An 18,749-nucleotide genomic window follows, 5' to 3' on the forward strand; every position below is an offset into this window, starting at 1 on the left:
AACCATCGTATTCCCCAAACTATAATAATGTGTTGGCCTATCCTGTTTTTGACAACTCTAAAAAACAGACATATTTTTATCCACGAGTTTATGTTATCAAATGCACTTCATCATCATCTGCAATCTCGATTGATTTCTCTGAGTGTAATTTTGGCTCAAGCTGTTTGTTGCCTAGAAGGCCAGCTACGGCTGAATCTAAAGTCAACTCACGTCAGCAAATCGATACCGCCGCAACCTTTGATATCAGGTACTTTTTAGCCACTGGGCTGATCAAGGCTGCTTTTGCGTCTTCCTCTTGAGCACGCTGACATGATCATTGCCGTATTCATCAACAAGTATGTTCATTTTGGCTGGTGGATTTCAAAAAGGACATTTGGAGCAGAGTCTTATCAGTGTTCATTTGTTTCATCTAATTGATCACCAAATGTGTTGTCTTTATGTGCGTTTTTCTTCAAAGATGTGTCCCACATTTTGTTTAAAAAAAAAAAAAAAGGTTCTAAGTACTCAAAGTCGACAGACAAATAAACTGAACAGCAATGTAGCTGTAGTCCTTATTGTATATTGTACCCGACAGGTATTATTTGATTTATTCGGGTGACAAGCAGTTAATATGTCTGAATGGAATGTGAATGCAATCTTTCACATTACCATATTGAAAAGGTAAATCTATGGTTCTTCCACAACGTCAATTTAACTAATCTCCAATTAGTATTACTGTGGCCGAGCACACCTTTATTTTTGCTGCAAAACACAAAATGCTAAATCATCCCAAAAATATAATGCTGCTTTACAGATTTCAAATCAAACGTGGGAGTAGTTTGAAAAATAAAGTCGTGAAATCTGGTTAAGACCTGATGAATAATTAGCAATCTATCCAACCCCAAAACGCCCATCCTTCGTTTTCAAATCACACGGAGGAATAAATATGTCTTTGTGGAACCGCTCAGACAAAACAGACAGCCCGGAATAGAGTCTAAACCAATTAGGACAATGTGCTCCACATTAATTTTAAGATTTATAACAAAATGTGAGAGGTGAGCCGTGGAGCAATTTCCCACAACGGGGGAATATGTGAATAAATGTATTATCATTTGGATTGAATTGTGAATACCATGAATAAGTAATGACTACATTTGAATCCCAGGGCAATATTTGAAGGGGTCTCGCCAATAAAATGTAATGACTGAGGGCCAAGAAAAAAGATGGTGCTTGATTCTGTTGCTGTGCCGAGTTGCTCTTATCAGGATGTGAAGGGAGAAAAAAAATGTTCATTTTGAGCAGTGAGGATATGAAGGCCATGTTCATTAGATATCATAATGTAAACCTGACATAGATGAAGAGGTTCAACCACAGGGGGAACACAAATGGCAGCTTAACTTGGGCGTTTCCCACAGCACGTGACATATATTCTTCTCACCCACTGAGTACAAAATAGGCCGCTAGCAATGATCGCAGTGTGCCTGAGAAAGTTGGCATCCCGGCATGGTAATCTAACATGGGGAACCTTGAAGTCGAATCAAGCCTCTCAAAGATCTGCGGGGGAGACGACAGCAGCGTGACACCTGCGTGGATGGCACCGCAGGTTGGGAATCTACAATCGCAAGCTACGTTTAAATGACAGCATTCCAATCCGAACCATCATGAAAGCTTTTTACCACTGCATGGATGAGCACTCTAATTGTAATTTGGCGTTTCGGTAATTAAGTGCCGGCCGACTCCATGATTGAAAATACAATCGATGCACAAAATAAGTTGCCAGCCATGAGAGCCACTCCTTGTTGTTATGGTAACAAACGCTGCACTTGAAGCGGATTTGTTCGATTTTATTTTTCTTTTTTTAAATAATTCCTTTTACTTCAGTTTTATTAGCTTTAGTAATAGTTTTATTATTATTATTATTAGCATTATTATTATTTCATAATTTATGGTCTCATATCAGAAAGTTCAGCACTGTAGCCTGCAAGCTAGCGAAGCGCGGCATTAGCGTCAAGATGTGAGCCACGATGTGTGGAGGTGACTGCACACTTTTCACAACTTGCTCCAAGGTAGGGCTTGAGTGATGACAGTATAAACTCTTTGCTAGTTAAGAGAAGTTTTCTTTCCACCCCAAAAAGTAAATCCGAACACAAGAAATCCCACTCTCTCAAATTATGATGCCGATAATACACTCACGGCTACCGGCAAATTGGGAGACTGAAGGTGACATGTAACACTGCTGTCACCTCATTTTATTAGTTGATCATCTTTGACTGAACAGCCATGATCAATGGTGTATCTCCGCAGCTTGACTCCCCCCCGCGGAGAGTCTCCATTAAGCGTTTGATTAAGACTTGCTCTGCAGTGGAGGAGACAGCTCCCCTCAGCTACTCCTCCATGGCAACTTTGTTGAGAAGTATTCTTAAGTGGTGGGGAATTCAAAAATAACTTGAAAGATTGTAACGATGGAAAATGTAACGACAGTAATTGTTTTTCGGGAGTGGTACATTCAAAATACAAAGTAAATGTGTTCATTCAAAGTAACAATCAATAAAAACTAGAGCAGAGCACAAATCAGTGGTGACCCTAATAGAGAATCAGAATCATATTTATTAGCCAAGTATGTAGTACACACAAGGAATTTGTGTCCGGTAGTACAGGCTACACGAGTATTATCAATAACAAGCAACCATGATAAACAAGGACATGACAAATAAGTATCGAAAGACAATGTGCAATTTACTGAGCAGAGGTAAAGTGATCATTGGTGGAATGCAATACTATGATGTTTGTGCAGTTGGTGCAGATAATCGCTGCACCATTTTTAAAGTGACCAGTAACAGTATTTGTAGAACAATCTCAAGTGTGCAATTGTACAGAAAGTCCTTGAGTGCTTTAAAGTGTCTGGTGCTGTGGAATATAGATCAATGACAATTCTTGAAATATGTACAGAGCGTTTATAGATTTGGCTTACTGTTTAGGGAGTTAATGGCGAGAGGGAAGAAGCTATTTGAGTGTCTGCTGGTTTTGGAGTGCATGGATCCGTCGCGGTTGCCTGAGGGGAGTAGCCGGAAAAGGTGGTGGGCAGGATGTCGGGGGTCCAGTTCGATTTTAGAGCTGCAAATTGGCCACTAGCAACCGACGCTGAATCAGAATTTGTGTTTATCTGCTCATTTTGTTTGTGACTGCCAATTGTGGATTAAATCAAGTTTGAAAATTAAAATCATTCGAAGGCTGGAAACACAACGGCATTGGGTAATGCAGAAAATTCTTACTGTCTCATGGGCAAAATAATGACCACTAACTAACAACACTTGAACTGAAATCTCCTTTACTTCTTGGCATGAACTGTCCAAGTTGACAACAGTAAAGATGCAAATTTTTATTTGAGAAACAATTTCCATATGAAAGTGGAGATTGTATGGCTCATACTCTGTCGTATCCAGAGCTACAACAAAACAATGGGGTAAGCGTGCGAGTTTATTTTCATCTTTTGGATCTTTGTGTTCTACCAAAGAATGGCTACCAACTGTTCACAATGTAACCTCAATCCAGTTGGAACTAAGCGCTGAAAATAGTACCTTGTTGTACCTTATTTGACCAATGGATCAAAATAATTTTGTACTAATTCAAAAAAGGAATGGTGAAAGTCAAGTCTGCTGGAAACAAATGAATATTCCAACAAAATAAAACCATTTAAGCTTCATGCAGTGTGAGAGGAAAAAAAAACAACAAAAAAAAACTATATTTACAATGTAATGACAGTGTTTCATTGGTGTCAGAAGCTTGCTACTTCCACCCATGTGTGCCAGAGGGCTAATGAGCACATTGCAGCATGCAGCCACTTCTTGGCCCAGGCATCCATAATTAGTCCATCACATACGCTCCACTTGACACCAAGTCTGGGCACAGCACACACAGTAGGAGGTAACCACTCATCAATTCCTTTTCTATGTTTTCACACTCTCTAAAAGTGAGAAACATTCACATTGTGAATCTGTAAAGTCTTGGAAGCCTCCAGATAATTCACTTTTAGGGTTTTTTGTGCACATTAGGGATGTAATGGATGAAAAGATTTCAACATGAATTTATTTATATTTAATATTGCAGCAAATGATGGAACTTGACATGATCAAAACGATTTTGTTTTTTACAAGCACTGACAGAAAGCTATGTACCAAAAGTGTCAAGTTTTCATAGATTTGTTTTTTTTTAAGTTACTGGAGCCTTTGAGGGAAACTTTGTTCGAAAATGACCACCTTATACGTTATTATAAGGCAGCAGTAATACTCTATGTAATTTCTTCCAGTCAGTCAGCAAATCAAGACAAATGTGATTGGTAAAGCAATACTTAAGACAAAAATGTATCTTAAGTAAGCTAAGTAAAAAAAAAATGTATAACTCGAGTTTGGGCTGGATTTTAAAAAGTGATTAAACAATTTGAATTGATTTTCCTTTACAAATTCTGATATCGGGTGGCATGGGAGACGACTGTTAGCACACTGGCCTCACAGTACAGAGGTGGAGGGTTCGATTCCAGCTCCAGCCTTCCTGTGTGGAGTTTACATGTTTTCCCTGTGCCTGCGTGGGTTTTCTCCGGGTACTCCGGTTTCCTCCCACATTCCAAAAACATGCATGGCAGGCTCATGGAACACTCTCAATTGTCCCGAAGTGTGATTGTGAACGCGGATGGTTGTTCGTCTATGTGTGCCTTGCAATTGGCTGGCAACCAGTTCAGGGTGTACCCCGCCTACTGCCCGAAGACACCTGGGATAGGCTCCAGCGCGCCCTGCAACCCTTGTGAGGATAAGCGGATCAGAAAATGGATAGGTAGATGGAAATTCTAATATCAATTCATAAAACCATATATACAAATTTATTGTGTTTTGGTATTTGTGGGCCAAACCGGTCCCTATCTTTCGATAATAGTGGGGTCCACTGTAGTATCGTGCAGCATAAGGTAGTACAATCCTTTACAACTGCAGGCTGACTCAAAGTCGAGGCGCGCCACTGAGGAAATCTCGTAGCAAACCAGAAGCGACAAGCTGTAGTGACAGCTAATACTCTCTGACACATGGCATTGGGGCGCTCTCACCTCCATTCAACTCATGCGACACACAGGAAATGGACTAAGCGGTGCTGAAATGCTCGTATGAGGAGCCTCATTGCGTGGTCATGATGAAGCACTGCAAGGAAATCAGGGAGCCGGATGACTTTGGAAAAGACTCAGGGAATGTCGCAGATGAGGATGTCAAGATGAGAGGGTGCTGAGATGGCTATTGACTTTCGAGGGGTGCCTCTTCGCCCACATTTCCATTCACTTGCGCTCATGCTTTTTAAGAATCGAGCTGCAGTCGTGATAAACCGGTGACATTTTCAGCATGGCATTCAGCTCAATGACAAATAAGAAAAAGGGGCTTTTCATCTTTCGTGCCAACATGAGAGAAAAATGATTCAAGCACATTGTTGTAAAGGTCACCGGGACTTACAAGCATAGATAACCAAATTAATTAGCCAGCTAGGTCCTCAGGAACATCACCAGGATGTCTGATGAGGGAGTTCAAATCCCCCGGTCACTGTTGTGTATGGCCTCGGAGAGACAAGACAGTGGCGGCGCCATAATGAGGCCCGTTCACGTGTCAATCACATGCATCGAGCCAAAGCTTGTGACGCAGAAAATCTGCAAATCTAATGAACTCCTTTCTCAAAATAACCCTCAGTCACATTTTGGAGAATGTCACTAAATGTAAATATGAACAATGTCATCAGCCAATTTGTGTTTGAATAGAAGCTGAATATAAAATATTTGTGTCCAAGAAATGGGTAAAGTTCTGTTTAAAAGCAGGATATTGAAGAATCCAACAAACGCCTGCATGAATAATTGAGTGGCAATGTGGGATGAGGAAATTCTTCACAGAACTACCAAAATGCACAAGGCAGGCATAGAAAAACATTTTTGGTTTGGGAAAACATGAAACTTGTCTGGCCTGACCTCAAACTTACAGAAATATTTGTATATTGTTTTTAAACTATCCTGTTGGGTTGATTAGGCATGCAAAATGATGGATCTGTATGACGTAAGATTCCAGAAGCATTTTGCTCAGCATCAGGGGGAGAGGAGCAGTCAGGTGTGGTGTCAGACACGCTGTAAATCTGCGCAGGAACGGGCTGGACTAAGTTTTGGTATTTTCGCAGATTTGTAGAAGCATTAAAAATAAATAAATAAAATTAAATAAAATAATACAGTGAAACTCCTCTACAACAAAATCATGTTTACAGCAAGAATTTTTTCACAACAGGGGGTTTATCACTGTAGCAAATTTGATCTCAGATGTAAACACACACACGCAAACGTATGTGTACACGCACGCACACCGGATGTGTACGCTTTATTTTTATTCCAATAGTGCATAAGTATGAGCATACACTTATTTGACACTTCATATAGTCTGTATAGAAAGAAAAAAAGGGAAATAAATTGCGAAATTTATGATCAGCATTCACTTTCACTTACATCAATTTCTTGGATAATATCTTTTATTCTGCGCATGTGGAAACCAGTGTGGTGGTTGCTGTTGCCGTTTCCAAACGAAGCAGTAGAGGTCGCTGTTGGATTAGACTTCGTTGTAGTGAATCTCGTCGCGAGGCAAGAGCAGAGAAAAAGATTTCGTATAACACAACAGAGTTTTTTTTTTCGTTGTATGGGGGGAACGAGAGTGGGAATGGTGTTAATGCGTTAAGATTTTTTTCACACTAGGGGATATTTTCGCCTACGTAGGTTTCATTGTAGAGAAGTTTCACTGTAATACAAATGTTTAAAAAAGTGTTTTGCGCCATTGTGGGCAGGACCAGTCAATTTGTTTTGCTACCAATCGAAGTGGCTTTTCTCATGCCCTTTAAATGCCATGCACGAAAACGACAATGACAGTCCTTGACATGGCAGAAGAAGACAGTGAATCCAATGGCAGGTTGAGGAGTGCAAAGTACTATATAAGGAACTGCAAGCAGACCTCCGCAGGCGGATAATATGAAGTTGGCTAAAGAGCTCAAAGATCTGCCAAGTGGGCACTTCGAGTATGTATTCAATAATTAGAGTTTCACCCATCAATTCGAAATGATTCCCAACCTTTCTTGAGCCAAGGCACCCATTTTAGATGGAACAGCAACTAATTGTACTGTCGCCCCGCCCATTTCCTCCCGCACCATGTGCCCATTCCCTGGAAACCAAATGTAAAATGCCTCCATTCATGGTTACTCAACACAGCAGCCAGCTTGTAATAATAGCATGTCGTAACACCTTTGACACCTCATAAACTAAAGTTTGTTATCGTATAGCTGTTCCAGCGGCTGCCACACTAGATTACAGAGGACAGACAGCAGAGTAATGGGTGACTTCGTTGGATAGAAGATAAACGTGAGACACAGTTGATGCGTCTCCTGTTAAAAAGTAGAGTGCAGCATTGCCCTGCCTTTGCAAAGCCATGTCTGATTACCCATAGGTTTGCATTTGCCACCATGCAAAGAAATGTGGTATGCAATGTGTAAAAGCATGAAAAGTACACACACCTGGACAGAACATTCACGTGCCAAAAAAAAAAAAAAAGACATGGAGATTGCTCTTACAGTAATGACCGTATCATTGAAGGGAAATGGCATATCCACTCCCGCTGTGGAATCATGACCGGGGGTAGAACCGATCACAACCTCCATCACCATTACCTTGGAAGCGGCTACACACAGCACGGCAGAAAGGAAAACCACTCCCCCCCACCCCCGCTCACGACTGCAAATTATCCACTCAGACTGTATCTCGGGAAAATGTGCAAGTGCCAGATTCAACGGAAAGAAAATGCTGCTCACAGCCTCCGACCGCAACTATCCCTGTTAACTTACAGTCCATTCGTCAGCTGCAAATGACTGTGTCTAACTGAATCCTCAGTACTATTTGCCAAAGAGAAATCAAATCAAATGAGGGCAGTGAGCCAGAGAGTGACGACTGGGGTGAAAGGGATGTTGCTGCGCAAAAATGCACTTCCTGTGTTATCCAGTGTCCTCGCTCAGTCCAAAAGCATGCTACATTCGCTGAACCGAACTGTCTGCCGGTAATTGGCTGAAGATCCCATGTTGAGGTGTCCAAATGAAATGCATCTTAACAGGAATAACCCAAATTATGTATTTTTTAAAATGTAATTCAAATCTGAATTCTTTCAGAAGCACAGCATCAGCACAGGGAGAAATCAAACATTGACATACCGTTCCTTGAAGTCAAGGAAGATCTTTCCCAAACCGTTTCCTCCGGTGACCATGTTGAGGTCAATGGCTCGAAGGAGAGCAAAATGTACTTTGATCACATCCTGAGGAAAAAAGAAGAGGCCTGTTTTCAAATTTGCATGTCACTTGGGAAACAACAACAACAACAATCAGTTTTTGGCCGCAGGCACAAGGTCGACCCCGAACGCCACGTGAGTAGCCCGCGGGTCTGTTTTTAAAAACAGCCCATTCGTAAATGGGCATTGCGATACTCGAGTGATGTCATCTAAGTGATCATTTGAAGAGAGATTTAAAACAATCATATGTAGTGTATTGATATTTATCTGTTTCTTACCTTGTGAAATCATTGTCGATATTCATTGTGAGAAATGATGAACATGATGCGATGACGAATATAACATAATAAAAAGTCATTGGAGCAAATTTGTTGTTTCAGAAGCGTGTATCAAACTAGGAGCCCTTTTTTTCTTCTAAAGAAATAGCTCTGAGTATGTTGGTGAACCTCGACACTGACTGGATTATATAGAACATTTCTTGAAAACAAGGCAGAATGTCGAATTGTGGAAGCTTAACTTTGAATGTGCAAATCATCTTTTGATACATGAACACATACCCAAACATTTTGCACATTATTCACCAGGCGCACAAAAACAGGAAGAAAGTGTAGCTCCAGACACTGACCTCAAAGTTGACGAAGATGGCCTCCATGTCCTGTTGACTCACAATTTGCCTCAGTGGGATCATGTAGTTCTTTAGTGGGGGAAAAAAAAAAAAGTCGTGAAAGCCATACCGGTGCACTGTATATTCATAAACAAAGACTTTATTTCATCCAAAAGGGAACCTGCTCGTTCTACACTTTTAGGGCTGTCACATTTCATCATCATCATACGAACAACTTGATCAACAACCAAGTGCTGAAGGCTTTATTAAGCCCAACTCAATTAAGCGTAACGAGTCCTATGATCATAAGGAGACTGTTTAATCTCATTTAGTCTTGTGCTGCGATGCAGGAAACTCAGGATACACATTTTGTTTAATGAAATTAGTCGGGGCTCATGATTTGTTTCTTACCCGCACCTCGCAAATGAAACCTGTCCACATGAAAAGTGATGTCTTAGCAATGCTGATTTCCACTTATTAAAGCGAGGGAAGGGACTTCGAATGGGTGTGTTTACTAGAGGGATGTGGGACGGCGCAGGTAACCCACAGTAAGCCAGAGAGTTTCCGTTTCCCACATGGCGGCCCTTTCATTGTGGGTGTTTTTTTTCAAGATGGCGCCATAGTTGGCAGCCGTCGGCAAGTGCTCTTCAAGAGCCTTGCTTTTTTTGTTGTTTTTGTCTTTTGTAGTGTGTCATGGTGTTTGTTGTTACGTCGTGTGGACCCGATGTAGATTGTTTTTAGTGGTTTTTTTGGCCACAACGTTCGTCAAAGAAGAAAAATTTGTGCTTGGTGGTTGCACCTTCTTGGCAGCACACGTACCATTACCGATTTTGATTGGGAGTAATGTGGGAGCTATTTGACTGTCGGTGCTGGTCAGGCCCCAGGGTGCTTGCATTTTTTTGCGCGTATAATGGACAGCATTTTCCACAGTTCTGTTTTGTTCAGCAGAGATGGCGGCACAGTCTGCGATGGTGCGGTTGGATGGACGGCTTGGCGAGCCGAGGATGAGGAGAGAGGAGCGTCGGCGTGGAATGCGGATGTGTATTTGGAACTGAGAGTCACTGCTTGGAATTGAAGCGGATTTACATGGGACAGGACAAGTGAACCAATCTCTTTTTACGGCAATGGACAGCTTCTTGTTTACTTTCAAATTTCACTTGTAGCAGACGTGTGCACACTTTGAACATGACCTCTCTGATCCACTGGTGAAAGGACACTTCTAGATGAAAGAGGACAGATCCTCTTTCATCTAGAACTGCTTCAAAAAAAAAAGCGTATGAGGGAAAAGTGGTTAAGATTGCACGACTGTCCGTGTTTTTATGCTATGTGTTGTGTTTACTATTTTATTGTATGTTAACTGTTTTGTGAAGCGCTTTGTTACAGCTGCAGCTGTTGGTATATAAATCAGGATGTATTGTATTTTATTGACACGACCTGATAATGTACTTCCATGGGCCGTGAGCAGGCCCAGGATCGCAATAAATAAAAATAAAATAAAAATCTGAACAATTGTGGGCATGCATTCGGCACACAACGTGTCCTCACTTACCTTCTCAATGTCTTCGAGAGTCTTATAATACTTGGCCTCAGTCTCCTGGATCTCGACTAAGCAGCAGTTCCTCTTGTCATCTTCCGTCATGCCCATTTTCTTGAACGCACAGAAGTAAATAACCAGTCAGAGTAATTTTACCGTTTGTAAAAGACTGTTTGAGAGCTACGCCCAACTGTTCTTAGCATGCTACATGACAGGGGGTGCTGTGGTTAAAAAAAAACAAACAAAAACGTGGTGTACTGAAAATAATAATCCATAACTGCAAGAGTCCCCAAATCACAGCTGCAACAATATCATCAATTTAAAAAGGAATATACAGTATAATACATCTCTAACATATTCTGCATATTCACATTGTTCTGCCCACAGTAAAAGTTTCGGGAGCGTTTCATAAGTGTAATTGTATTTGAAAGAATCTCCATCTAATTATCGCAATGCATTGTGGGTAGCAGACGTCGTGTTTCGTCAGACTGGTCGCTGCAGAAAGCCTGACTGTGGTCATTTTAGCTGGTCCTCCTGTGTTACATTTCTTTTCTGTACAACTTGTAAGTTTGATTGTTTTTAGAGGTATGTTTCGGAGATCGTTTTTGTCAAGTATTGTCCCTGAAACTTGCTAGCTCGGACCACTGCGTACGAAAGTAGCGATGCCGCTAAGCTAGTGCTAATGAGCTAATTAGCATGCGAAAGGATCGCGAAAATGATTTGTTTATTGTCACACTTAGAGCTGCATTTATGGTTGTTGTTTGGCACTGGACAATTTGTGTTGTATTTATTGGTGACAAGAAGCTTATGTATGTTGTAAATCTGTTTATTCAAGTTTCACTCTACATTTTCATCGAACCGATGTCACTGTTGTTCACTGTACGCTGTCAAGACGACCGAAATAAAGGAGCAAGACGCTCAGTTTCCTGGCTCATGAAGATTTGATTTTGGCTTGCTCTTGAACTGCGTTAACATACCCAGTGTATCTCACACACAGTGATGACAGTACACGCATTTTCTCATAACATGTCATGCAAATGATCACCCAAGCAGCCGCCAATCTCCCCAACCGACACAGGCAAAAACATCTAAATCTATTTTATGGTCTCAAACCCGCTATCAAGGCGTAATCAAAAAGCAGATCAATTGTTTGAGGTAATAGGAGCATGTTTATCAACGATGCGTATGGCATCGTAGTCATCCCCTGATGTCACATTTGCTCCCATGGGCACGGAGCAGCTGCCCCGTGCATCTAATTAACACACTAATTGGCAAGTCATCCTTTAGGGACGCTTTTGTTGTTGGTGTTGTTTTTGCCAAGTGATGTTAGAGTCTGTGGGCGAGGACGCGGGGGTTGTTGGGTTCACTTTGAAGCCGGGATTGATCATAAGCACAGCAGCACTCACCTGCATATATCGGATCTGCAGCATAAGAAAGGCAAATATCGGTCACAAATATCAAAACAGACGCAAAAGAATCACAAAGCACGTCAGGAACTAGAATCACTTACATCAACGCAGATAAAATCCACCATGGATTTTGCCTTATTGGTGTGTCATTGTCCAAAGACTTACACACAAAAAAGTAAAAAAAATCCCGGTGTCATAGTATTAGCAGTTCTCCCGGGGACTTGGAATGCTCTTACAGTTAATTTGTGAGCACTTCTCAGCCTGACAGACTGTCATATCTTTAATGCTTAAATTACTGACATTGCTTTCTTCGAAAACAGGATTTAGTCGTAATCCCGTGGATGTGTTTTAATTCCTGGTTATTCAGTCAAGATATTAAGAGTGAGGTTGTCAGTGTATTCGAAAAGTGACATCCCATTTATTATGATGCCATTGTGATACTGATGCCTTCACCCCAAAAATAAATAAATAAATAAATGTTGAAATAAAGACAGATCAACCTTTGAGAGACACACACACATAATTCCACCTCACTCCCATGTGGTTTGGGTTTATGTCTTGCTCAAATCAGATTTCATGTTTTTTTTTTCTTTATATTGATTTGTGGCAGCCCGGTGGGCGACTGGTTAGCGCGTCGGCCTCGCAGTGCAGAGGTGCAGGGTTCGATTCTGGCTCCGGCCTCCCTGTGTGGAGTTTGCATGTTGTCCTCGTGCCTGTGTGGGTTTTCTGCGAGTACTCGGGTTTCCTCCCACATTCCAAAAACATGCATGGCAGGTTAATGGGACACTCTAAATTGTTCCCAAGTGTGAGTGTGAGCGTGAATTGTTGTTCGTTTGTGTATGCCCTGCGATTGGCTGCCAACCAGAACAGGGTGTCCCTCGCCTAGTGCCCGAAGACAGCTGCAATAGGCTCCAGCAGGCCCCGCGACTCTTGTGAGGATCAGCGGGTCAGGAAATGGATGGATGGATAGTGATTTGTAGTTGCCAGTGTGAACAAGGCCCAAGGTGTGATTCGGTGTCCAGCTCATAGGCCTCACCATGGGTTGTCGTACTTCCACCTTGATGATGTCCTCATAGATGTCGTCACCATCATCCTCACACGGGACACAGTCGTAGATGTCATCCTCACCCAGGTCGTGCTCACTGGAGGAAACAAAAATCCAAGTTGGATAAATGACCATCAGGACCAAGAGCTCCTCTTTAAAAAGCTTGTATTAGCTTCAAGGCACAGTGGGCTAATGTTTTCTTGCTATCCGGACAATATGAGGTGGATAAAAGTTTCCGCTGTGGTAACGTATTGGGACAAAGGAAAAAGAAGAAACGTATTTAGTTATCGGCATTCTACATACACTATATATTAGGAAAATGATAGGTTGAACATAAGCTCTCTGCCTATGTTGTAGTGGGGGCTATATAAATCCTGCGTTCACTGCCTGTATAAAAAAGGGTGAGAAAGACAGACGATAAAACCGCCGTAAAATCAAATATTCCGCTTTGTCTTCACGCTCATGCTTGGGCCTTTTTGAAGTTTTTAATTGAGGTTGCTTAAGTTCACTCAAAATAATGTGCTTGCACTCGCTTCATTAAGGAAACGAAGCTGCTGTTGAATACTGAGAAGGAAGCGTGGGAGGACGACAAGCCACCAACACTGTCTTGACCGTGTCTTCTCTGTGAACTCTAGAATGATACCGCTGTCCACAGAGACTCTTGTGTGAGTGACATGGAGGGCCGTTGCGGGGAAACAAGAAGAAAATGAGATCTCACAATCTATGTATTATAAAAGAAAGGTCCTATTCAAGTACAGATAAAAAGTAGTGTGGGAGGAGCTTCGAGTAGCTTCACCCAAAATAAAACCATCAATTGATCTTTTCTCATGAGCTATAATATAGGTGCTATAAATACTGCAGGTCTTTATTGGTTACATACAGCACATATCAAAAAAAAAATCTCTTTGAATGGAGAACCTCTGACACAATCTTTTAAGAGATTAATGCAAGTGCTTGATTTGAGTGAGTTTTGTCATGGGTGGCATAACTAGTTATCATTGGTTTAGATTTTTATTTCTCTTAATAAATAAAACCATCATTTTGGAAATTGCATTTTATATTGACCTGGTTTGTCTTTGTGAGATATTAAAATTAAAATGAGGAAAGGGGGGCAAAGACATCTTATCACTACAGGGGGATTCAAGGCAATTATGAAAGGCAGAGAAATAAGTTCGGCTGAATCTGGTGATTGCACGGCGCCATCGCGTAAACCCACTCGAGTGCTGCTAGAGTGTGTGTGGCCGTTCTTTTATTTTTGTCGTGTGTTTGGTGTAACCGTTTTGATTTTGCACTACTGTCTGGGCCACCTTGCTTTTGGAAAGGAGGTTTTAAAATCTCAATGAGTTTTTAACCTGCTTACCGGTAATTAAAGGATATTGACTGATTGAAATACTATTCACCATAGTGAATGACAAACAGGACCCATTTCTTGATCATGAGAAACCTTTTCATACGCATCTATCTATCCATTTTCTCGACCGCCTGTCCTCATTAGAATTGTGAGGATTGTTTCCACATGCAAAGGTTCGAAATTGATGGTGATGGTAGTCTATTGTGTTTTTTTTTTCAAATACATGATTCTTGAAAATGTGTTCCTTTTCTGTGAAGGAACAAACTCCTACGTTATAGAAACACTCCTCCTGAGAACTGATTCGTATTTGTGTTGTATGGACACGAGCAAACTTGTGATACATGTCAAATGCGATTTTAGCTGAGGACAATTTTAACACACAGCTGTCATTCCAAACACGGTACGTGCATATATGTGTGCGCTTGCTGCATTTGATGATACTGAGATATGCATGAGCATTTGTATGCATCACGGTGCATCAAGGAATGAAAACCCGAGCACTCATGAATTAGGTTACATTTTCTGTTTGATTACCACAGCGACAAGCCACAGGGTGTTTTGGGTGTTTCCACGCAATCAGCCAAGTAGCTCAATGGCCTCAATGGCATAGTTAGCTTTTAGTGATGTGGGAATGGGAGAATGGTTCACCATATCACTGTTACTGAGCAACATTTCCCAAAGATCAGGAAGCATTGATTTTCAATAAGTGGCATGTTATATAGGGCTGCATCTAAAAAATATTTTGGTATTTGATATTCCTACTGAAAAGTCAACTGAATAAGCGAACAGTTATGAATACACGGAGAAGGAGAAAAAAAACCCAAACATATTCCTCTTAATAACGAATGACCAATTGTTTTTAGCAAAGCAACAAACTTTATTTTCTTCCCTAAAAATATTAGCGAGATTTTGGGCATTTTAAACGGCGTGACATCAGAACCACAGTAGCGATTTTGCCAGCTTAAACAGCGCATTTTTCTAAGCCTGGTTTGTTAAAAATGAATCAGTAGAAGTTGCAACTGTGTCAGACTTTCAGCATCCAAGTGTGAAGATTCATTTTCACCTTTTAAATTGCTTTTGAAAAGTAGTTCGACGGCTGTTGCTAAGCACTCCATGCTTAGCAGCTCGTTGCTAGCTACTAGCCGCTAACGCTGGCAACAGGCGCCATATAAAAACATGTCAACGTAATTCGTTTGAGGTATATCCTTAATTAGCAATTGAACATGATTTCAGGATGTCATTGTGTTGACGTTGGGGGCAACAGTTGGTGATGAAAAATAAACAGGGCGCTAATTACGAATTCAACCACCATGCCATCATGCATTCCCAGAATCAACTTAAAAATAGAAGCGCACCAAGGCGCTGATGTACGTTTATTCCACGATTTGGAAAGATTTTATTTTGAATTTGGCCTTCTCACAATGGGGGGGGCGCTTTACCGTCATGCACAGCATGAACAAATGTTCATGAAGTTGCACACCAATAAGGTGTGAAACCTGAGGCAGAAAATAAATCCTCAAGCGTTTTTTCTAATCGATGGACTCAAATTACTCGATAACTCGTTTTACCCCTAATGTTATGCTTGGCTTCTTTTGCATTGGGGCCAGGGCTCTATTTTCTACAGTGATACAGTGTGAGCAGATCATGCGTCATCCCTCGACTGTAATGGAGCTGATGCATTCAAACAGAACATCAAAGAGCACACATGCCAGAGGATCCCAACACCCCGATAAGATCACAGTGATAATGACACAGTTAAAATAATGCCTTACACATACAGGTTCAAAACACAAAGAGCTTGCGACACGATTTGCTTCAGAATGGAAATCTATGTGCACCTTTTGAGAGAAGAGAAACTGTGCCCACTGCAGCACCATTTCATGCTTTGTCAATTCCAGGATGGAGTCATTCCAAAGTGGCTGTGAGTTCAACAATGTGAAGACTTGACATCACAAAGGCAACGGGAATAAGCATGCACCGGATTTAACACTTGAACTCAGAAGAACTCATTTAGATAAAGGTTATGCTCCAATTGACTCGGAGACTCCTGCGTATACATTTCTTTAGAAACCTACTATCGAATCTAATAACTGACATTGACTGTACATGTGAGGTTTCTCTGATAACCTGTTGGTCCAATCTTCACTTGAAACAATTCCTTCTGACATTTTAATTCAAACGACTCTTCAAAACATGTAAACGAGTTAAGAATAAACTGCAGGCTATGCTGCCAATGTGAAATATCTCTCATGTCCTTCATCTGGAAATTTATTGATGGCGTGGAAAACAAAACATCGAGCAACCTTTAGATTGATTACCCGAAGGTCTACAATCAAACTTCGTTGGTTGTGAAGAGCTAATCTAATTCGTTTGAAAAAGTTTGTTTCCCTTGCTTTGTTTAATTACAACACAGTCTATTAGATCTCTCATCATTCTTCATCTTAACAATGAGGTAAATGATGCCACTGAGTTTCTATGACAATATTCTGGGCAAGCTGTTGTTTTTTAATGATGCCATATGCCCGGAGTTTTCGTGTTTTCCTTCTATAAAAGACTCTTGAGGAGTATTATGTCAGGAAAATGGATGATTATTACTCAGGAAGAGCATCATTGTCCTCGATCTCATTTTTACAGTTTAGTCATGCACTTATTTTAAACCATGCGGCAATATTTCAGACTAATTAAGATGTCTTTGAATGCAGGGTTACAACAAGCATGGCCCGCGTGCCATACGTGTCTTAGAGTGTTCTGTGCGGGACCTGCTGATGAATCAATTATGTGTGCGCTCATTGATGAAACAGAATGCATACATGGTCTTCCGAAAAGGTCAAGAGCAGCCACGGAGCAGAGCTGCATATTAAGTCAATAACTTCCACACCTTTTGTGTGTGACCACAGCTCACACGTCACTGAAACACTAAAAACATATTCACTTAATTTCCGGACTTTCTGAAGGCACTGGTAAGTTTACATGACTCTAAACCCACTGTGGGGGAGATGTTTTTGTTGTTTCGGTGTACAGTACTTCAAATAACCAGATTGAGACTGAAGTCGATTGAGACCTGGCTTTGCACCATCCTGCCATTTTGCCTTCTGTTATAACCAGATCTTACCCTCCAGACATACTCTTTTTCAGCTGAAGACTACCCCCAAAAAAAAAAAATATATATATATATATAACTCTGAGACTTCTTGTGATTAAGGGCTTTCTAAATACATTTGAATTGACTTGTGTCTTTGTTTGTGTGAAGCCGATTGAGTTGTCTTGTGGATGTAATGTGCCATACTGTATAAAGTAAGCTGCCATGCCTTTTTTTCATGATTTGAAATGTTCCTTATTTGTCGATTAAAAGAGTCATCATTGTGAAGAAATATTGATGGAATTTTTTGGATGAATAATTTTTTAAAAATCAAAACAGAATATGGTTTATAATTTTATATTCTTCAAAGTCGGCACCCTTTTTTTCCGGATAATAACAGCTTTGGTATTTTCTCAGTCAGCTTTATGATGTGGAGTGACTTTCAGTTCACAGCTGTGCATTATCAAAATGTAATCCCTTGAATTTCTTGACCTCTTTATTGGTCCCCATTAACCTCAATAAACGAGGGATTACTGTACACACACACACACACACACACACACACACACACACACACACACACACACACACACACACACACCTCTTTTCAACGTACCCTGTTTACGTTTTCACCCTTATCACATTCACATTTCAAATTTCCAATTAGACATATTTCATTTTCTATTTGTTGATTTTGCGAACCACGAACACCTTTACAATGTAAACTTCTTTTTAATGACCACAAAAATAGTGACAAGGCCTTCGTGACAACAAACCTTGGGAAGCGAACTGCCGCTGAGACCTTGCTTCTGAACAAAATATATGGTGCGGAATTCCCCTTTGTTGCTTAGTCGCGCTACTGATCGACTCGTACATGGTTGTACTTTCTGAGGCACGGCGCATTCCTGACCAAATGGTCTGAAAACATGTCTGGTAAACTGAAGCAAATCTCGCTGTTTGTGAAGGATGAAATTATCTCTCACTTTCGAAAGGGAGTCTCCCAGGCGTCATGGCAACAAAATCATGGCAGAGTTTGAGGCTAACAGATTGAAAGATGATTGTAAACAGCTTCGGGGCGCGGCTCATCTTGAACCGGAGAAGGCACCTTCCACTTGCTGACTGAATGTTTTCAGAGATGTCGTAGGAATGCTACACTTGTTTGTTTCATGTCTTATAAAATCATGTTTTCTTCAGATACGTGTATTTGTGATTGACATGCTTACACTGTATTATATGTTCATGTTTTTACATCTACAAAGATTCATCCTGCTTTATACACTGTAGTTGGCGGACATTTTATTGGAAATAGTCACAACGAACGGCTGTTATAACGTACAGATTTGTTATATCCCTTGAGGGTACATTGTAACGAGGTTTGACAGCACACACACACAAACACAGATATAGATATATATATATATATA

The 18,749-nt window shown here is 40.9% G+C and overlaps 1 protein-coding gene across 8 annotated transcripts in view; it reads right to left on the minus strand.

Moving 5' to 3' along the window:
* Nucleotides 1-18,749, minus strand: part of vav2 (vav 2 guanine nucleotide exchange factor) — a 144,338-nt gene that overhangs the window by 18,262 nt on the left and 107,327 nt on the right. For 5 of the 8 annotated variants that reach the window (XM_019893808.1, XM_019893783.1, XM_019893800.1 and 2 more), the window contains exons 5-9: nt 12,887-12,992; nt 11,848-11,862; nt 10,457-10,555; nt 8,929-8,997; nt 8,230-8,330 (exon numbers count right to left, since the gene is read on the minus strand). In XM_019893808.1, the coding sequence (XP_019749367.1) occupies nt 8,230-8,330; nt 8,929-8,997; nt 10,457-10,555; nt 11,848-11,862; nt 12,887-12,992 (390 nt within the window). The remainder of the gene's footprint in view (nt 1-8,229; nt 8,331-8,928; nt 8,998-10,456; nt 10,556-11,847; nt 11,863-12,886; nt 12,993-18,749) is intronic. The other 3 variants (XM_019893819.1, XM_019893792.1, XM_019893836.1) reach the window with 1 other exon arrangement.

The sequence above is a fragment of the Hippocampus comes genome, unplaced genomic scaffold, assembly GCF_001891065.2.
Source record: "Hippocampus comes isolate QL1 unplaced genomic scaffold, H_comes_QL1_v1.1 scaffold123, whole genome shotgun sequence".
In the NCBI taxonomy this organism is placed as follows: Eukaryota; Metazoa; Chordata; class Actinopteri; order Syngnathiformes; family Syngnathidae; genus Hippocampus; species Hippocampus comes.